Genomic DNA, 22,083 nt, shown 5'->3' with positions numbered 1-22,083 from the left:
AGATGCTTGACCTCATTGGAATGGTCCCCTGGGTGACCACAGAGGAACCATGCAGACCCTGGAGAAGTTCTCCAGAGACAAACACCATTTTTGTAAGTTTGCTACTGAGATGCAACGGCCTGAACACAAATTAGGGAACTCTCCCTTGTACTCCTCTTTGAAACACCAAAGCGCAACTTCTCTGTGTTCCCTGTCTTTGTATCTCCTCAGATCAATGAAAAGAAAACCACCAACTTCATGTCCAGCCTGCTTTTAATTAAAAATGAAGAATTTATTTCAAGATGCAATGGCCACCCTGAGCAATGGCATTACTTGATCGAAACATCAACGCGTGTTTGTTTGACAGCTGGTAACCAGAAATCACCACCAGGTCAAACAGCTGGATGGCAAGGCTGGACTGGAGCACGCTCCTCCAGACCCACACCTCCCATGCGACGTCAAATGCCCTAATTCCGCTTAGCTTAAGTATCTTCCTTGTGAATGGACTTTGATGAGTCTTCGTTTGGGCAGAGTACTGAAAACAGCAGTCATAATGCCTTTTAGGTATTAGTCAACCCTTTTTAAGGCCGAGGCCACTGGGTCCGAGTGTCCCCGGTCCGGCAGCGTCCCCTTCACCGGCCACGGGACCGCGGCGCTGGGGGACACGGCCACGGCGTCCCCGCCTGGCCCGGGGAAAGCCACAGGAGCGGGTCGGGGAGTCCCGAACCCCCGGCCCCGCCGCCCCCGGCCCCGCTCACCCTTCTTGTCCATGAGCCACATGAAGAAGAAGCAGGGCGCGAAGCCGATGGGCCCCCAGAAGACGAGCAGGGCGATGTCCCAGCCGCTGAAGCCGAAGGCCAGGCGGGCCGAGTTCTGGATAGGGCCCCAGGTGTTCCACACCAGGCCCTGCGCGAAGCCCAGCAGCGAGAACAGCAGCAGCACCAGCCACCGCCGCCCGTACACGCGGCCCGACAGCGGCGGCAGCCGCCCCGCCGGGACCCCCGCCGGCCCCCGCGGCTGCGGCTGCGGCCGCGGCTGCTGCGGCGGCGGCGGCAGGAGGGGCCGCCGCTCCTCCGCGCTGCTCCAGCCCAAGCCCATCTGCGGGGGCGCTGCCGGGGGCCCGCAGGGGAGGAGGGGACGGGGCCGGGGGAAGGGACACCCACACTTCAGCCCCCGAGCGCGGCAGCGCTGCCCCGGCCCGGCGCTGCCGCATGCGCGGTCGGAGAGGGCCGGCGGCCGCCTCCTTCCTCCGCCGGCGAGGGGAGGAGGGAACCGGCGCCGCGGAGGAGAGCCGGGCCCGCCGCCCGCGGGGAGGGAGCCGCGCCGGCGGGCAGCGGAGGCGTGCGGGACGGGGAAGGCACCGGGCCGCCGCCCCGCGGGGAGCGGGAGAGAGGAGCCCGGGGCAGGAGCGCGGCGGCCCGCGGGCGCGGTCGCCCGGGTGTCACCGGCAGGGCCGGGGAGCTCCGGCCGTCACGCCGCCACCGGCTCCGCCCCGCCGCGGTTCCCGGGCCGCGCTGCCCCTTCCGCCGCTGAAGGCGGTGCCGAGCGAGGCCCGCCCGAGCCGCCCCGCAGGCAGAGCCGCCGGAGCATGGCCGGGGCACAGAGCTGCCGTCCCCCCGCGCCGGGTAGGTGCCCCTCGGCCCGGCCCGCCCGGGCCCCAACGCGGCGTGGTTGCAGGCCTGGGCCGAGGGCGGATATGGGGAGGGTGAAGCGGTGGCTGAAGCGGGGCCGTAACCAGGCCCGTGACCGGACCCGCCGAGCCCCTCCATCAGCTCCTCCTCCGACACGTCCCTGTCGGCCGCGGGCCCCTCACCGCAGGGAGGTGCTGCAGCAGGGTATGCCTCGGATATCGATCCTCTTAAAGGGAGAAGGAAATCGTCTTGCTTTGGTGGATACAATTCAACCATGGTCCGAATTGAGAGGGAAAAAATAGCAGGGTTCGGATACAACATGCGCAGAAGTCCATTTTAAAATAATTCGGGTCAATATACCATCATGTGAGGAACACTATGCTCATTAGTATTATCATTTAAATAGATTGAAGTATATATTCATTAGATTAGTTTATGTGAGAATTTATCTGTAGATCAGCCATCTGTACTTGTCATAAAATTAATGGCTCATATGCTACACAGTGCTTCATGTTCCCTAAAATATTGGGTATTTCAGTGTGGCTTGATTAGACATTCTGTCACCAAGTCTGGAAGTTGGCTTGATAAATGCCCATGTAATTAAATGAGGAGAGCTGAGCGGTGGGATCCCCACAGACTGGTTTTATGTCCAGTGTCAGTGTCATAACTGTTGATGTGTTGGGCAGTGCACAGCTGAATTTTACACATGGCCATCATCCCACAATTTTGCAGCCAAAACCTCAGAGTTTTCATTTCATTCCCATGAAATTCTTCTCAGAACATAACAGACATCGCATTTTTTTAGTCCATGCAGCTCAGTTTCCTAGACTGAAAGTGCAACAAGGAAGTATATGCTGGCTGAAATCGGCAGAACTGTGTTCAAAATTATATTTTGTCTACAAAACTTCAGGAAATGCCCCATGAAAAATAAAATTCACACACAATTAAATAATGGGGGACATACAGCAAACTCAAATTTGAGGCTGCTGTGTACAGCTGGAGTGACAAAAGTACAGTAAAAACATAGGGTGAGATTCAGACTTGCTCATGACTGATACATATTCTGGTAGTGCTTTGGAGCTCCAAATAAGATTAATTCCCCATTTTACTAAGTCTTTTTCATACATTACCACCTCAGCATAGTTTAGCCCATGCCAAAATGTTCTTTCAATTAAAAAAGGGTATGTTACAACTGTAATTTAAGTGATTTGCTGGCATTCATCCAAAGACAAAGTGCTGCTATTTGCAGAAGTAAACAATGTGTAAAAAGCACTTCTCTCTTTGAACATTTTTCAATTAACTGTAGTAATTGTGGAGGTTTCATGGTTCTAGTGGCAGGAAACCCATCAAGAAATAAGGCAAGTGGGGTTTTGTAGTGTCCTTTTTAACTGCAAAACTTGTCTCATGCCTCATATTATCTGCCTGGTCAAATGAAAACTTGAATATAAGCAAGATAACTCTTTGATAACTTATCCAAGACACTTCATCTTACGATGGGTTGCAAGATATTTTGACTCACGGGTCAACAGGAAAGAGAAATTTCTGAGAAACAGCAACAAACTAAAGGGGTTGTCAAAATAGGCTCAAAAATATTTAAGTATATTTATTATTGACTTAATGGTGATTTAAATAATTTATTTTAATTGCTTGATTTGAAATCGCTCCATCTTTTCATAGCTTCACAACCCATATGCGCATCTTTCAGTCATGGCCTGACCTTTTCTATTCCAGCTATTTAATTAACACAGCGTAATATTCTGTGTGAATTATTCTTGTTTGCAGGATATGGTATTGGTTAAATTTGTTAATGTAAAGGAGCAGTGTATTGTTGATAAACTGTTGGAAACCAAATTAGCTTTATCTTGCAGCTAGCTGATTGCATTATTTCACTCATGGGTATAATACTCCCCTAAATATGCTAATTTCACTCTTTTCTCCGTGTGGTGACATTTTTACTGTTCTCATTACTGACATTTGTAATATTTGAGGTGGGGAAATTTTTCTTGCTTTAACCTCATTATAATGTAGCTAAAGAGATTTGAATATTATCAGATGAAATGCACATATATTCAGGCAAGCAGAAAGGTTATTTTCTCTCCTGGCCCATAACTTTCATGTCTATAGCAGGTCTTGCATGGACAGAATGACACCTAGATCCAAACTGTGATACAGATGCCCATGCAGGTACTAATTGCCTGAGCACAATAGTGTGTCCATTGGTAGGTGCCTTCATTTCCAACCTACAAGCTCTGAGGTGGTTGTGTGACCATATTCCCGCCTGTCTGCCTGTGTCTGACCTAAAACATTCAGGAATTCATCTTAGGAGGAGTTGGTCACCTGGAGCTCTGCTAGACTAGTGGTGACAGACAAAAATTACATGGCTGAGGCTGTTCTTGCTTCCAAATTCTCTTGCCATCCCTGAGGCAGGCCTGGTGGATCTGCTTGCAGGTTGGCACCTGCAGTGTGCCGATTTAAGATTGGCTTATTAACATAAACTGAGGCTTTGATGGTTTGTTACCACCTTGGGGCATCTGCAGAGTCTAGTTCAGCTAAAACACATCTGTCATGTAATGTTGTGCTCAGCAGTCCAGGAGAGCATCCCCCCGTGGGGCAACCCCCAGTTCCTAGCACATTAGGAAGGGCCATTTGCTCTTTCCTGTCACCATGGTTTTGCTCTCCGTGTTACAGACTTCAGAGAGTCAATGAATGCCTGGGTCCCCTTGGTTCTTACACCTCTCTCCCAGCAGCTCCTAATGTCATGTATAAATCTTGTCCTTTCTTGTGTCAACTCATACCTTGCAATGTGACAAGCAGCAAGTCATTGCATAGCCCATAAAGGTTAGAAGCATTTTGGCACAAAATGGGCAGAACCCGAAATTAATTCAAAGATTGAAAAGTAGTATTTTGCAGAGTCTGAAAATTCCTTCCAGGATCTAAAAAAAGTTGTCTTTACCAGGGATTTCTGTCAATTTCCAGACTTCAGCTGGAATTGTGACAGTGCAGTTTCAGAGCTGCCATAAACAACACTGGTGTAGCAGGGATCTGTAATGGTGAGTTCTTTATACCTCATCTTGAAAAACACCTCTGAAGGTGAGCCTGTGAGGTGTGAGCAAATCCCGTTCTTCCTTCCTCAAGTTTTGACACTGTTTCTATTCTAGTTGCTCAGGAAAGGTTGGTTGAAATCTGCTCTGGTTTGGGCACCTTCCAATCTGTGTATTCATTCAGCACATTTTCTTGCCTTTCTTTTTTATTGGGAAGTATGTAAACTCCAGCTCTAATGTCATACAATGATTTCCTTGTTCTTCAGGTTTTACAGTGCTTCCTTTTTTTTAGAATCAACAGGAAGCAAAAATACAGACCAGACCCATCTTTAGCTTATGAAAGCTGAGCAGTTTTATTCTTAAAGTCAAACTTCAGTGTTTGCCAGTGGGGAATTGATTTATACCTTTTGATTGCAGACTGTGTATATTCCCACTGCAGAGTGACCATTGGAGTGTAGATGATTCCAGGTTTGTGGTGAGCCAGAGCCCATTGTAAGATTCTCTAGGGAGAGGTGGGATTTTCCACCTTTTCTTGTGGAGTCTACCTTTGTGGCTGGCTAATGAAAGACATGTCACTAGATTCCCTGTACACCACACTGCAGATTCTTTACTGCAGCTCTCAAAAGGAATATGCAAAAGTCACATCTGACCTGGGCTTTGAGCACATTTAAAGCATTCTGTGCTCCATTTCTGCTTGTTCTGCCATTCATCACCTTCTTAATGATGAACATGTAAGTGATGATTGTATCTTTGAGGGGGAGGTGGAAGCTACATGATGTCTTTCATCAAGGTAATTTAGTTGGCTACTTCCCTACCTCACTTAGCCTTCAGGCTCCATGTCTTAGACATTTTAGGGAGTTTGTGTTGGAACTCCAGCTTCAGCAGACTACTGCCCCTGTGTTGTCTCATTTTATTATTTTATTATGACCCAGATCATATCGATTCATTTAAAAATATTGCTTTGCTTTGCTTTGACATAATGTCAAGAATACACTTGACCAAAACAGCCCACAAAAATGTGAACTACCAAGGTTTTCTAATTTAGTTTTCAACCTTAACACGTTCATGGTGAGTTCTGGTTTTTAATATAACTATTAAACATAAACTCTTCTTTAGCTGAAAAAGCACAGCCTTTTTACATAGAAGCTCATATTTCACAACTTTGTAATACAATGAACTGCTGCTAGTGATGTCAATGTATCTTTAGCATTTTCCCTCCAGGGATTTCCTTTATCTTTTCTTTTTCAAATAACAACTGCCTGCGAAGTTTCTGTATCTGTAAACACCAAGACTAAATATCAGAGAAGATCAAGGATTGCAGCCCCAAGTTTCTACTCAGATCTCCCTGAACTCCTGTTGTAATCAGCTGCATCTGCATTTCTGGAGACTGAAGGTGACCTTTAATTATACAACAAACTATGACAATGCTGCTGCTTTGGAATTCTGGAAGTTTCTTGCAATATGCAAAATCTACCAAAACTCAGTACTTTTCAACCTATCAGTAAATAGGGAAAACTCCTTAAAGTAGAAGAGTTTCAGTATTTTCATAGTCTTTTTAAACATTAATATCACTCAACATTGTCTGATGTAATACTAGTATTAGAAGGAGTGATGTCTTTTATGTCTGGTCTTCAAAAGTATGAATTTTACATAGAATTTTAATATAACCCCCTGAACATTAGTGAAATAATAAAACTGCGAAAGGTTAAAGTTGCACTTTTATACCAAGATATCCAAACTACCTTACCATTGCTCTTTTTTAAAATACTCTAACAGAACCCAACATCTCATGCTACTATATCTTCTCCCAAGAATTTCATTGTGTCTGTGATCACAAAGCATAGAATAGTTTAAACTTTATTCATATATGTCCCTGTTGAGAAAAGCACAGACAAAGAAATAATCAATTCAGTCTCTTCTTTCTATATGAAATTGCATGATAGGGTCACATTTTCAAAGATACAAACAACATTTTGTGAGCTTTATGTCCTCAATATGGACTTGATCCCAAACACCGACCCAGACAATCAGGTCTTCAGACAACTCATTTGCAGAGCTCACAGCATACCTATTGTATGACAGCTAAACCTGACTAGACCAACAGAAACAAACTCCCTAATGTCTACATTGTTAATTATAGCAGAGAGGTAATTAAGTTACCCCTTGCTGCTTCCATGTAAGACAACAGGAGAACAATAGCACAGTTTGATAAGAAATGAGAAACACGTGCACCAGAGACACAAAGGACAGACCAGTACCAGAGCACCATGACTATCTCTTCTTGCTGGCACCAGAGACAATGAGAGCTGCACTGAGGCAGTCCTAGCACAAGGAAATGGTGGAAATTTTCACCCTGTACTTCCCAATTAAAGCCTAATATCCTGTGACTCAGTTCATTTGCATAATTCTCAGGTTTTCAGGAAGAGAGGAAACCATCAGTCTTTGAAAATGAATTTCCTTAACATAACTTTGGGGTGTAAAATACTCCACTGATGTCACTTGCAGTTACTTGCTCATGGTGGCCCTGAATAAAATTCAGTTCATGAGCTGAAACTGGCAGGACTGCATTCTGAACCTGCACGGCAGGATGGAGGAGAGACATCAGGCAGGAGCTGGCCAGGGGATCAGGAAGAGCTTTCGAGGAAGAGCTTAGGGCATTTAGGGGAAGAATTTTCTAAACGTGTGCTTGAGATGATGCACTGTCATTTAGAGCGGCGGGGGGAGGTCCCTCCCAGAGCTGTGTTCTGGGCTCAGCCCCTACTCCCCCTTAAGGAGTCTGGCAGCAATTCCCGTTGCTTTATCGGAAGGGCAAGATGAGGTTTGGGCATGGCTCCCACTCCTATCTTACTTCACGTCTGAAGTCACTTCAACTTCCTGTAAGAAAAACTGTAAGATGCTCAGCCCTGCCGCAGGAGCACTGGAAATTGAGTCCAAATTCCTCATTCAGCCTCTTTCTCTTCTTCCTTTGCCTGCCCTCCTTCTGCAGTAGCAGTCTTGGAGAGGAAGGAAGGCTGTGTTGGCTGCAGGCTGCCAGAGTGAGCTGTGGCTGCCAGTCTGACAAGCGCAGACTGGTCTGTCCAGAGTCTCCATGCAACTGCCACCTCTCCTTCAGTAACCAAAACATCTGCACATCTGGGGTAGCTGCCACCTCTCCTTCAGTAACCAAAACATCTGCACATGTGGGGTAGCTGCCTGCTGGCTGTGTGCATTCACAGCATTAACATTCCCACAGCCAAAACTAATAGCAACAGCAATAGCTGGCTGGCAGGTAATACCTAGATGTTGGTGCAGCCAGTCCTGAAAACTACACATGTATATTTGGAGGCATTCTGTTTGCCCAGAGGAGGCTGATTACAGTGCCTAGTGTTGTAATCACATGCAGATTATTTAAAGTTGGTTTTTTAATTTACAGAATTAATGTACTGTGAAACTATTAAGTCTGACCTCCAAAGCAAGTCACTTATATTTGGTTTGGGGAGTTTGCTCATCTTCCTCCATACATTCTCTTTTCCCACTCCTGGTTGTTGAATAGTTAAGATTCTGGAGGTTAGGTGATTTTTTTTTTTTTTACTCCCCTGGCTGCTCTGTATTAATGTACTCAAAATGTAATTTTTAAATTTTATTTCTTAAATTTTTTTAAAATAAAAGAAGTAAGGAAAAGGGAGCATTACAGATTTGCTAGAAAAACAATTTGATGATGCATGTACCAAATACATTACCAGGATTTCCTTGTACTCCTTATTTTAGAAAATAATTTTAATACCTCTCAATTAAATCTCATATTTAAGCAGCAGGGTGTTTTGGCAGAAGCCAACTGCCACGCACTAATGAACTCTTATAATTTGCTAAATTATTTTAAATGAATGACAGTACATTTAGCTTTTTAATGACTGTACATTTAACTTCTGAACAACTTTGATCAAGTCCACTTTTAGTTAGACTGCCTGCTGTGCTAAACTCTTAATTCCCAAACCCTACTCAGTTATTCAGAAAAATTGTTAATCAGAAACATTAAATTATTTTCTGTTTCAGAAGCACAAAGTCTACCGGAGAGTACTTGGCCAATTCATTACTTTTCTTTTACCTGCCCTCAGTGCTAAGTCTGGATGAGGCTTAATGTTTGACAGTACTTTGTGTAAAGACAACTGGAGAGCTTTCTTTTTTTTTTAATTGGGAGATCTCTATTTTGCCAGGTGTTGCCTTTCTAAAGAACACCTATGTTTTTTGCCAATTATATAAGCTGCCACAGTTACAAAACTTGAGCTTAAACTTGGTTCATTTTTTCAGTTCCTGGTTGGATTCTGTACATGCCTTGGGTAAAGTCAAAACATGAGACAAATTATTCCTGCTTCCTTTTGTGCTGTGAAGTCACACCATTTGTTGAGCCTGATAGAGCTAAGCTGAAGTATTCCTTTTCTCTTGTGGATCAGAGTACAACTGAGAAAATGAAGACTCCCACAGAGCTTTTCTTTTTCAAGGGAATATGCATTTCTGTTCTCTCCTGCTACCCAATCTCCCCTAGGAATTTGATATTTAATGCCTAAGATGTGCAATGGATATTTTTCTTCTTTTTATTTGTTCATCTTTTACTTATGCACATCTGTATCCAAACTGTATGTGCTTATATATGCTACACAACCTCAGGTTTTGCCTTGGACTCAATTACCATCAATCTCAGGCTAAAAAATAACAAGAAGCAACAGCCCAGTTTATAAGGTTTTTGTGAAATTATGATAACAATAACTGAGGAAATTATTATTTTAAACTATAGCCCTGATAATCTCTCTTCAGATCTTCTATCTTCAGATAACTCTTTTAATTACTTTTCCCCACTCCTACAGCATATGGTTCCATCAGAAATCTCTGTTGGACTTGAGCAGAGTTCTCCAAATTATCATAATATCTATTTGCTGTATTATATGATATTTACCTTTTATCAAGTGTCTTTTCTCTACCAGGCACTTAGATATGCATGACAAGTGTTATAGGGAAAGAATTACATTTAGCTGACTCTGTTCTCACCAAGAAATATACAAAGGCAAATCAAGACACAGATTCTTCACACAGATCTAGCAAGAATCTGCATTTGTCTTTGCAAAAATCCCTAATGTATATTTATTTAAGTCGTTAAATTTTCTAAAATGTTTCAGATGTCACTGTACATTATATGTATTGTATGTGATTATCTATATCAGGAGAAGATATATACTTATTTAACAAAGATTTTAATACTGTTTGAAGATAGGAATTATTAGCATCTTAGCAAGACAGACTGTCCTCTTTCGTTTTTTCTTGATTTTTAGGGAAATATGTTTAAAACTGAACAGGGTGACATGACAATCATTCAGTAGAGGAGAGGCTATTTAGCCTAATTGTGTTTTTTTTGTTTGCCAGTGGCCTACTCTCCCAGTAGGTTCAGCTCTGAGCTTCCCACTGTGTGTGTATGCCCTGTGGTTAAAACCACACCTTGCAAAAGCATGATGTGCATGTGGAAATCACATTAGAAAGCCACACAGAATCAACAGTAGGCTTCAAAGAGTCTTCCTGTCTCTTCCAGTAAAATTTCTGCTTTTGTAGTACATCCCAACTGTTCATTGAAGTTACAGGATAAACCTGAAACTTTTGCAATAAAAGTCAGCTTTACAAAATCCTCCAAAAAGGTGTCACTGGTTTCTTGCATTTATTTGCATTTGCATCCTCTAAAATACTTAAATGCAGTGCCCTTAAAGCAAAAAAAGCCCTGAGTATTTAAAAAGACAGCCATGCAGTGATAAACATGGCCTAAGCAGAAGTGATTTCATTTTTATGAGCTGGAAAATCTGAAAGGTAGGTAAGGCCTGCCAGCTCCCACATGGTGAAAGCACCTCTGTGCAGTATTATAATTGCACTGGTGAAAGACAGAAGTTTTATAAACCCCCTGGGAGTGTTCAGATCTGGACCAAGTCTCGTGTTAGCTCTTGACCAGAATCCAGGCAGCTCCTGGTGGCTGCAGCACGTGCCCTATGTCTGCAGATGGCCTTTCTGCCTGCTCTGGAGCTGCTCCCCCAGGTGTGCCAACCTCTCCTTGGGAAGCCCAGAGCCTCCTCAGGGGTGGGGAAGAGCATATGGCGAGCCATACGGTCCCTGTGAGGCTCCTTATGTCCTGGTTGTGTCAGCTGCTGGGTGTGAGACTGAAGGCCAAGTGTCAGAGACATCCCTGTGTCACAGCAACACCATCCTGTCAAGTGTTGCTCTGCCTAGGAGAGCAAATGTGGAAAACAAACCAAAATCCAAGCTCCCTCCTGTTGTCTGCCTTAGGAAAGAGAAGCCATTTAAAATTTTTATGTTCCATGAAGATGAAATACCAGAGGTCTTTAGTTTTAAAGCTTCACAATGGAGTTTTCATGAGGGAAAAGTGAGGGATTTGGTTTCCCTGAAAGGTTGTGGAATAAGAGACCCATTGACTCTAGGAAAGCCCAGCCTCAATACCTCCCACTGAGTTTGTGTCAAGATAGCAGCCTAATTTAGAAAACCAAAAAGCACAGCTATGTGGGAGTACAAACCCTGTCAAAAGAGGAGGGACTCAGAAAAGTTACCAACAAGATACAGCACACAGCATGCACAGGACACCTCTTACTCCTGTCATTCCCGCTTCAGCATTCATAGATTTATTTTGGATTTTTGTTGCATTTAAATTAATACTGAAAAACTTTTCTCAGTGACATTGTTCCCAGTGGGTCATCTTGTGTTTCCCCCAGCTGGCTCCACAGGATTGCCCCATGTGCCACTGGATGGTTCTCTGCTATCTCCCATACATGGGGAGGAATGACAGGCAAAAACAGCACCCAGAGGGGAAGGAAATTTTCTTGGCCTGTATTTAACTCACCGTGTATGCCAGACCATCATTTGACCCCTAAATACAATGATTGAATTGAATTGGTTTGTTTGTTTAAAATAAACTGCTGGAAGTCACAAGGAGCCATGTGTATCAATTCAGCATGTTAAATCTTAGCCATTATACAGATAAAAATTCTGGATGAGTTAAATTCAATAGAGGTTAAAATAATGAATGGAATTTTTTATGATCTGAAGCTGTAGTCCACCTCTTCTGCTCTACAGAGATGTCATTTCTTTTAAAAAACTCCAGATTTTCCCTCTGAATATCTCCCTAAAGAAAAGTTGTTCTGAAAGTGCTGAGTTAATTCAAGATTGCCAGCATTTCAGCTTGACAGTTTCAGTGGGACATATAAATGTCTAAACAGCAAAGGAATAAATGGAAATCTTGGGTTAGTTTGGTTCTCGGATTGGCATCATTTCCTTTTTTCTAAAATTCTGTTGATGAAATTTTAAAACACTTCAAAAATACCTGCTGATTGGTTGTGCTACTGTTCCTCAGTTTAAAGAGAACACATAGAGAGCCTGTTTTTGCTACCTCTGACAATATACTACAATTTTGGAAAGAATCCCATGCAGAAAAACTGCTACTCATTAAATTTATGTTCTCTAAACTCTGAACATTATTTGTAGGTTTGTTTTATTGTTAGCCTATTTCTAAGCAGTTTGGCTACAGTGCTATATTGCCTAAGATGCAAGTGAAAATTCTAAGCATGTGCCTATTTTTATTTTTTGCTTTATATTTTATGTGCTAATACAAAGCTTTAAACTTTAATTTTAGTTCTTCCAGTCTTTGCAGTTGTCTCCAGTACAACTTTGATTTTTAAAAAAATCTACAAATGTAATAAAACAATCAGTCATAAACAAAGGAGGTCTTAGTTCTTATTTTTTTCTGTCCCATTGAAGATGAAAGGCAAAACTTCATGTATGATAAATCATCCCCATCTGTTTTTTTTTCCTTTACGTAGATGAAGATGTCAAACCATTTACTCCTGAGAAAACCAAGGAAATTGTGATGTCTCTACAGCAACCTGCAGTCTTCTGTAAGATGGCTGGCAACTGGCCAGCCCTGCACTGGAATGTGGAATACCTTTCTGCTGTGTTGGAGGGAAAGACAATCCAGTTTAGGCTGGGCCTGAAGACGGTGGATTTAGGTGAGAATGAGGTGGACAGGCATAAATGTCACAAGTCTCTTTTCCAGGTCCTGCAATCATCTGCCTTTTCATTATAACTGTTCTTCCTCTAATGTATTGCTTTTCATTGCAGGCTTTGTTTTTAGGAATGGGATCTGGCCAGCAGTAGAACTCTCCCTTCTCTTTCTCATGTGTTTATTCTCAGTAGGAGGTGTGGTGGGTAACACCAGCATTTAAGAACCAAGTCTCTCAGTGTTCCTTCCTTGCTTTGTAGTGTGTGTGTCTGGTCCCAGTCTTACACATGATTAGATTGTTCACATGAGCTGAGTTTCCATATCCATACGCCTGACTGTGTTAAGAAATTAGCTAAATAATTAGCCAGACTTGGGGTATTTATCTATATGGTGGTAATTCTCACCTTCCTCCATAGGTTTTTAAGACTTAGGTGATTTTCAGTACTTTAAGGTCCTGTGATGGAAGACATGATGGAAGTATAAAGCATTAAGAAAATCATTTGACACCAGTGCAGTAATTTCACTGCTAACCCTCCAGGTTCACTCATACATCTTGGAACATGCCATGGGAGAAAGACAATTTTCCAACTGGATTTTAAATACTACAACTTCATCTCTGTCTGTAGGCACACAGTAGTGTGTCCTTGGACAGACTGAGTTTCATAACATGGTGGGAAGACAGAAGGAAACATGTTCTATCTGCTGTCTACTTGAAAGGTTCTGCAGTGCTTTATCCCTGCCCTTTACAGCCTTTGCTCTCCCAACAACATACCAAAATACATTTTGCCATGCGCTTTCTCCCTTCTGCCTATAAAGTATCTTGACTACCTTTAGGATCTTTTTTAAGCCTTAGGCCAGAAAAATCCACTTTAAAATATTTAATATGTCATAGTCTTTTAGACCCTACCCAGCTATTCTTTCTGTAGTCTTCTAACCTTTTCAGTTGGACTTCCTCTTTCTTGGAATGCAGAGTCTGCACAAAGACTCCAGATGAGGGTCTGCCAGTTCCAGTGAAAGTGGTGGGATTACATCATACTATCTTACTTAACACTGTGAAATTTGCTTTCTTCACAGCATCATGACCATGTTATTTCATGTTCAATTTTTGCAAGAGAAGTGATGAAACAGAAGTGTTAGAGGGAAAGTGCTTGGCGTGTTAGGATTTCAAAGCATTTTGCCAGCATGGATTAATGATTTCTGTGCCATTCCTGAGGGGAACAGATATTATTTACTCACTTTCTACAGATGGGAAAGCTGAGGTGTAGAATTAAAACCTTGGTACACATCTTCATAGCAATATCTCTGTAGTTCAGTGAGGTATCACCTAATTCTTGCACTAAGTGTGAAATGCATCCCATTGCCAATAGAGAAGGTGTAGCATTTTTTTTTAAAATTTATATATATATATGACACATTCCTTGTTACCTATATACCTTGTTACCTTATACCTTGCTAATATATCTGAGTTGTAACACACAAGGCCTACCAGGTAAAAGAGTAGTTTTGATCCTACTCTCCATTAATTAGTAGGCACTTTTTGAGAGCCAGATGGATGTTCCAACTGGCAGAGTTTCTGATGGGACTGATGGAGTGTTATGTAGCTAAGTGACAGATTGATGCTACCAACTGAGTAGATAAGAGTCATCACTTAACAATAACTTGTAGTCACTAGAGATACAGAGTGGATTTAAATTGGAATTTATATCTTGAAGCATCTAACTGCATTTTGCTTTTTCCTAAAGGCATTTATCCCTGTGCAGCAATCAGTTTGTCTCCAGGAGCCTCCATTATGTGGTAATGTTGGTTGGAATTGTCTTTGAGGAGATTGGTACAGCCTTCAGGGGTTATACTGTAACTGAATGAGACCTGTGATGCCATAAAAAATTTTCAATATAAGAATATATTAGTGAAGCCATTATCCAAGCCATCTCAGAGTCTGAAATAATGTAATACATTCCATGTGCCACTGTCATTTGGAAGGTGGTTGATCTCACTATTGCATGCTTAAAACTACTTTTAATGAGGGCCTCTCTTTCTTATTGTTCCTGCTAACTTTCCTAGGTGAAATGGAGACAGTCATCTGCTCTGAGAGAGAACAGAATTTGTATTTTAGAACACAACTAAAATTGCATTGATCTCTCTCTCTCAATATTCCTTCCATATCCAAGAGGTTTATTGCCTTAAGATTAGGTGGGACACTCCTACTATGGAATTGGAAATGCAGAAGAAAAAATCCACTCTCCTGCTTAAAGGCACATTCTGGTGACACTCTGAAATGGCAACTTCAGATTTTCTGAGGTTATTTAAGTGAGGTTCATCTGGAAAACTCAAAATTCATGGACATCTCTTACTACAGTAACTCCTCATCTTTCTTTAGTGCCACATTTGCATCTGGATGGGTTTCCCAAGCTGAAGATTCCTTAATGTACAAAAGTGAGAATTGCAAATGGGGAACTTGGTGGGAGTAGCAAGGATTTTATATTTGCTTTTCTTACTAGTTTGTATCTTCTGAAGCATATCAATGTGGATGGCACATTTGAAACATGGAAAAATGTGAGAGCTAGCAGTATTATCTGTATATATTATTTGTACCTAAGTGTGTTTTTTTATAGTATTCTGTCTGATTACACAAGTTAAACAGTTTGTGTCCATAAGAAAGGGAAAAAACTACGATCAGAGGACTAAGCATTGACAAAAGATACCTTCAAAGAGAGTACCAGAGTTCATTACAAGAACAGTGAAGATGCTATTAATCAGGAAATCCCTACCCATCTGGTTTCAGCCACACTAAAAGATTTATTTTTCTGATGTGGGATAAGGGATAGGCCAAAGCTTCAGAAGTTTTGTTTCTGACAGAGAAAATGTGGCATTACAGCCGCTGTGTCTGATGGCTATCTGGAGCACACCAGCACAAAGTAAGAAGAAAACTTACACAGAACTCACTTCTGTATGCAGCCATTTCTTTTTTGACTGTTTTTGGTGGTTGCATAGTAAAATGAATCAACAATGAGTTTACTGTGAAGAAGCTGGAGAGAGCAAGAAGCTGTCATGCTAATCAGTATCTGAGTCACAGGATCTCTGGAGGATGTTTCTTTCACTGATCCTAGATAGAGCTGATGCTGTCAGATGTGCAGTTGGATAGGAAAGGGCTGCAACTTGACCATCTTGCCAAGAGGTTTTATCACTAAGGATGGCAAAAGAATTCAGATCTCTGAGGTTTGATATAGAGGGAGACTGCAAAGGTGGCTGTAGAATCAGTTGCTGAATAGGAGGCTGAAAATACAGTACAAATACTGTACACTTACTAAATGTTGCATAAAGCTGAGATATGAAGTGGTTACTGGACTTGGATGTGCATGGCCAGGTTTTTTTGTTTGTGTGTATGCCTGTGCTTTGTTATAGTATGAAGTGGCTATTCCTTGCTTGGATTATTTAATTCCCCAGCAGCTGTGAATAGGGGTTTGATTTTCTATAAAGAAATGGAGAAGATATTTCACTTGCATTCTTAATGGAGCTTTAGATGTTTTCTAAGGCTATTACACCTTTTTTGTCTACATTTTCCTTAGTACACATTGCAAACACTCTGAGAAGAACAGATGTTGGCAACTGTCAGTAGCAGACCTTAACTAAGGAGGAGAGCTGCTTCTGTAAAACCCACTTTTTCCTTCTCTCCTTCCCTCCAATTTCCATTTGTGGTATTAGGGGAAAGTGGAGGACTGTTATACTTTCAGGTACCATGTCATCAGACAGAACTGGCAGCCTACTTTAGACTTGCATGGCTTAATCTGCAATTTGTCAATTACTAAACACCCTCAGCTTTAAATCATTAAGTATTAGCAAACTGGTTAATAATGTTCTTGCTTTCTGTTGCTCATTGCTAACATTTTCACCCTTGTTGCAGCCTACTACCTACAAACCCATTTAAGCAAACTGTCTAGATTGCCCAAATGTGTTTTTTATTACTATTTATTTTTCCATAAGCACCCACACCTTGGTACTGAATAAGGTATAAATCAAACCAAGAACCCTGCCCTGAGGAGATTGTATTCTACAAGATAGTCTTGCCTTTCATAGTTGGATTTTTTTTAAATGAAACTGAGAGTGAAATATGCTGTGAGGTAGAAAGAGCATATTTCTTGCCTTTAAAACATTTGCTTCTGAGTTATCTTGGAAAATAGGCAGTGTCCTAAGAGTGTCATGAAGTGAAAAAGTGTCCTCTTTTTTTCTCATGAAAGGAATACAGATATTGAGGCACCCTCAGTAGTGCCTCTTTTGTCTAATCTTTCTGTCAGACCACCTTATAGTAAAATTATAAACATTGCATTAAAACCTGGGTATCAGGAGAGGGACTGCAACACAGATATGGGATCCAATACAGAGGGTTTTGGTTGTGATTTTCTGACTTGCAAGTGATTTATATGTCTTGTATGCAGTCCTTAGGTAGGGAGCCCATCCACTGACACTTTTAGGTAATGATTTGATAGTAGTGGGAAGGAAACTACTACCTCTGCTACTACAATGGAAAATAATAGTGATAAAGGTTTGTAAAAGCTGTATGAGACTCTGTGAGAACTGCTGCAGTAATGAAATGAAAGTGGTAAAGAACCAAGAGCTGCTGCTGCACAGCAGTGAAAGGATCCCATTTCTGTGCAGCTCTATGCAAGTTACACAAGATTAAATTGCAGCTCTGTCATTGTCATTCATGCAGGCTGCAGTAATTTTTCCCCAGTAATAGTTATAGTAAAGTAATATTTTTTTTAACACTGGGTAAGTCTCTTTGAAGATGGCACAATTAGTGACAGCAGGAAATGAAGATCTCTGATTAACTGCAATTAAAATATACTGTGATGTGGGTTACTTTACAGGCCTTCCAAGTGACCTGACCTTGAGCTGAAAGGCTGTATCTGTCAGCCTGACCAAAGCATGCTGGGAGCAAAACCCTGCTGGTAAACACTTTCTGTGTCTGCCAAGGAACACTGCAATATGCTTTTGTCAGTCCCAAATGAAAAATAAGGGCACACAGCATTTTAGATGGATCATTGGCAGCATCTGTGTGGTTCCATACCTCACTTTCTATGCATGACCACACTGGTTTGGTCATTGCTTCAGGGAAAGGGTAAGATGAACATGTCCATCTGCATAAATCTATGGAGACAAAATAAAGGATACAGAAATACTTGATGTGCACATTTGCAGCTCACACTTAGGAAGGGAGATGAAGCAAAGCTGTTTAGCGAACTTGGGTGTGTTATTGAGTTACTGTGCTGAAGAACAACACTAACTATTGGTCTGCTTTTGTCTCACAGCAAGTTCAAGGTAACAGCCATTCAATTAAACCTTAATGAAAAAGCAATAGTCTCAGACTTTACTTATGAATTAGGTCATGAGAACCATTTTATTGACCAGAGTCAAGCTACCTAGTCAGATTTGTATCTGATGTTCCATTTAACCACAGCTGAGAGAACCTGTATTATTTCTACTGGTTCTATGCTCAATGCTCATGTAATATTTGATTTTTCTTTTGTTGCTCTAGTTCCCCAGTTTGAAACCAGTTGTAGCTATGTGGAAGCTACACTTGAGGAGTTTTTGGCTTGGAGTTGTGGGCAGCCTTCTTGTCTCTCTGGACCATTCAGTTGTTACGATTACTCCAAATACTGGGCTTACGCTGACTACAAGTACATTGCCAGGATATTTGAAGACAAGCCAGAAATTTTCCAGGTAAAACATTATCTCTTCCTAGTTGAACCACTGCAAATTATCTAATGTAGCTTCTGAAACCTCTACTGCTATCCCTCTCTGCTCCTTTGGCCACTTACTTTAAAATTCTGAAATAAAAGGTATTAGCTCTCAGGCAAACTGAAATCTGCCAAGTGGCAGCCATCAAAGTTCTGGGTCTCCTTATAAATTTAGAAACACCACCCCAAGTGACAAAAAATAATTACCAGCCTGGCATTACTCTCTTCCCATTTAGGCCAGATCCACCTAACACCCAAATGGTACCCAAATTAACAGCTCCACTCAGGAGGGAGGATTGATGGCATGTATTTCGTTGTAGTAACAAGGCTGTAACATGGCTTTGCTCCATGTTTTGCCTTGTGGCTCATTTTCTTAAGTAGCTTAGCTCCTTTCCTTAATATAATTAGATTAACTGTTTGTGAGGAGGAGAGATTCTGTGGAGGCAATTAAATACAGGAAGTAACCTGTCCATGGAAGTATGCAATTACCATACACAGTAGGACAGCTACCCAAGGTATTTCCTTTTATTTTCTCTGTGCCTATCTCCTATTTCCATGTCTTGCTTCATCTACATTCCTGCTACTTCTCCTTGCAAATTGTAAGAGGGCAAAATTAAGGATAGCTATACAAAAGGTGTACTTCTTCAAAAGATATAAAGAAAGAGTAAGTAAAGCCTTATTCATTTCTATACTTTGAAAGGTGAAAATGGAATCATAATTCCGTGTAAAATCACTGTATCACTGGGGTGACAATGAGTATGAACTGATAAGCCCCCTCAAATTAATTATTTCCTCAGAAAGCATTTCCCATGTTCCTCATATGTATTTTATTCTTTTGTGCCAGTAAAACTGGTGTTTTTCAGTGATCAGTCTTTTTTAGACTTTCAGACTTTTCCGACTTTCCATTGGGCCGGAAGGTAAGGATTGGGCACAGAGATCATCTTACCTTTCTTTCCCCCTTCCCTTCCTGAACACACTGAAACATAACCAGCATCATATAACCTTGGGCTGGTTTGTGTTGTCTGAACTAAACTGGGAGATCCAGGGATGTTTCAGGCTTCCCCAGATCTTTGCATAACTTTCTCTGTGGTCCTGTCTAGGTCTTCTCTTTTTCTGCCTCCACAGACAGCATTTCCATGATGTGTCTTCCAGCACAAGCCAATAGCAGCTCAGAAGTCCTGAATATCCTTCTGCTTCCTTCACACTTGAAGGAAACAACCATTTTTCTGCCTCTTTCTTTTCCTTGCCCCCATTCAAGAACAAAGTTGGGCCTCCAGGAATTGTATTTCTGTGCAGGTGCCATGCCACAACCTGATCACCTGACCTAACACACAACAGATTGTACTGCAATTTTAGAACAGACACACGTAATGGTTATGCCATGGATTTTTTTGAAAAGCAGAATCTGGGAAGGAAAGACTTGGTGGTGTTATGCAAGCAAATATGGTGTGTGTCATCTGCCATTTTCACAGGCATGGGAGAGAAATGCATCCATCAGTTCCACACTCACATGGCTTTTGAAACACTGCTACAAAATTTATACCAGCCAAATGAGTTCTTTGTAGAAATTCTCTTCCATTCTTGTGTGAATTTGATGACAATTCCTTTTTTTTCCTTCTAGATTTTATTTAGATTTACGTGAGGTTATTTGAAGGGGAAAAGAAGGCCAACTGCACTGTTATTTATAGTGATTAATAGGGCCATTTAGAAGTTGTTTGAAATTTAGATTGCACTGTTTATCATTTACAGTTGTGTGGGCTAAGGTAATGATTCCATTATTCTAATCTATGAGCAATATCTAGCATCTTACATTTTTTGTTCAGTTGATATTTCATTACAGAATTTGAGATATAAATCAGGAGCAAGATACATGCATGAAGTTTAAATAGAAATGAGACCTTTTAAAGTGACATACGGGTACAGATTAACTTCATTATAAGCAGCAAATGAAATAAATATATATTACAAGTAATGTGCCATCTGTTATGGTTGGAACACCTTTTAGTGCATTTCTTCTCACTGTGGCTTTTTATTGTAGAAAAGGAACCCAGTGTGACAAGATTTCAGTAATACTACCAGTTCCTTTTCAGTTCATTGGTTAAAAACTATTTTACCCATAATTGCTTCAACTATTTACTACAGCAGGAGTATTTTCAAAAAGTTCTTTTAAATCTGATATTGATTATGTGTGCTTTCTTTTCACTTAAATGGTAACAAAATATAAAAACTATTTAGGTGTGAGATTAAAGTGTAGAAATGGTGCTACGCTTAACTTTTTCACTGAAATAGTTGTATTGAATTTCAAATTTTATGCCTGCTGAAATCTATAGGAGCAACTTTTTCTTTTTGATCTTTTGCTGTCTTTGACAAATGTTTATATTACACTTCTGCGTTTTTTTCAAATGATATCTTTAAAATCAATAACTCTGAAATTCAGAATCTTTAGCAACACCTAATTTTTGGGAAGGCTATCACTCACTTTGAGGGTCTCCTGATGCAGTCATGGTGAAGTCATCCTTATAATGTCTAGCTGTTGTTTTCCTCATCCATAGATCTTAAAAAAGGATAGTCATCCACCTGTCTGCAAGCAGCAAGCTTACATACTTAAATTAGGACTCCTAGACTCCTATTTTCTCTTTATAGACAGCAGAAAGAGAGAGGCTTTTCCAAGGCTTGATTGAGAGTGCTTTGACTAGAGCAGGAGCCAAGATTAAATTAGGTTCCTAAAGTTAGGTGATGTGAATGACCCCAAAGTGCTTTACTGAAATGGAACAAATACCATTATCTTCCTTTTCAAGATGGGAAAAATAAAACTCGGAGATGAAGCGATTTGCCCAAGACCATCAGGAAGCCAGAAATTTAATCTCTGTTTCCTAAGGCTCAGTCTGGGGCTCCAGCCAAAAGGTGCCAGTATCTCTGGCCAGTATTCCTCAAGTGCTTTCCAATAAACAAATGATCAGGCCCTGCAGGTGGCAGGGAGAGCTGTAGATACATGGGAAAGCTTTATCCAAGCTACACAGAACCATTCTGCAAACCCCTTGGATTGTCTGAAAAATGCCTCACTGTGCCTCTTTCCAACTGTCAGCCCCAAGGGATTGCTTGTGTGAGGATCAACAGCCTGGAAAGATCCAGCACTGTGTTCATAATATGAGCACACCTGTTCTGCCCTTTCTTACCCTGTCATCAAGTTGTTTTAAGTTCACTGCCTCTGCAGTTGCAATTGTGTCCATTAAATAATAAGAAACTTAACCTGGCATAACACTGGGTCACAGATGGGGTAAAGCCTGTGTTCCCAGACTACAGGGAAAAAGCTGAAATAGGAGCAAGGAGAGAGCAAAAATTCCACATAGATTATCAATCGCTTGAAAAGGGAATAGGGATTTTTCTTTCCTTTCATTATCTTTTCAAGTGCCATATAGAAGAATTTTTCAAAAAGCAATCCTGAGCTTGGGTGGATGGTTAAGGGTGGAGAAAGAAAAAAAAGAGTGTTTCAAAAGGAAAAGAAGCCCCATGAGAATTTGGGCAGCCCTTCTGTAGAGCAAATGAGTAACTTGAGTGATATGAAAGGTGGAGATGAGAATTTTGGAGGAAGGGAAACAGACTGTGCATGCTTCAGAACCCAACCAGGGAAAAACAGCTGCAGTGGATAAAGAGTGATGAGCAATGGAAGGAGAAGA

At 41.4% G+C, this 22,083-nt stretch overlaps 2 protein-coding genes across 4 annotated transcripts in view; one reads left to right on the top strand and one right to left on the bottom strand.

Annotated features, from left to right (window-relative positions):
• SLC49A4 (solute carrier family 49 member 4) overlaps positions 1–1,077 on the bottom strand; it is a 71,497-nt gene extending 70,420 nt beyond the window's left edge. Inside the window, exon 1 of the mRNA XM_066553173.1 lies at positions 738–1,077. Coding sequence (XP_066409270.1) covers positions 738–1,077 — 340 coding nt within the window. The remainder of the gene's footprint in view (positions 1–737) is intronic.
• A 442-nt stretch (positions 1,078–1,519) lies between these two features.
• Positions 1,520–22,083, top strand: part of HSPBAP1 (HSPB1 associated protein 1) — a 37,153-nt gene continuing 16,589 nt past the window's right edge. For 2 of the 3 annotated variants that reach the window (XM_066553352.1, XM_066553350.1), the window contains exons 1-3: positions 1,520–1,604; positions 12,493–12,678; positions 18,205–18,389. In XM_066553352.1, coding sequence (XP_066409449.1) covers positions 1,568–1,604; positions 12,493–12,678; positions 18,205–18,389 — 408 coding nt within the window. In that variant the 5' untranslated portion in view covers positions 1,520–1,567. The remainder of the gene's footprint in view (positions 1,605–12,492; positions 12,679–18,204; positions 18,390–22,083) is intronic. The other variant, XM_066553353.1, reaches the window with a different exon arrangement.

This window comes from Molothrus aeneus, chromosome 7 (assembly GCF_037042795.1).
Source record: "Molothrus aeneus isolate 106 chromosome 7, BPBGC_Maene_1.0, whole genome shotgun sequence".
NCBI lineage: Eukaryota > Metazoa > Chordata > Aves > Passeriformes > Icteridae > Molothrus > Molothrus aeneus.
The sequence above is the reverse complement of the archived record's forward strand: the minus strand, read 5'-3'. Positions and strand labels throughout refer to the sequence as shown.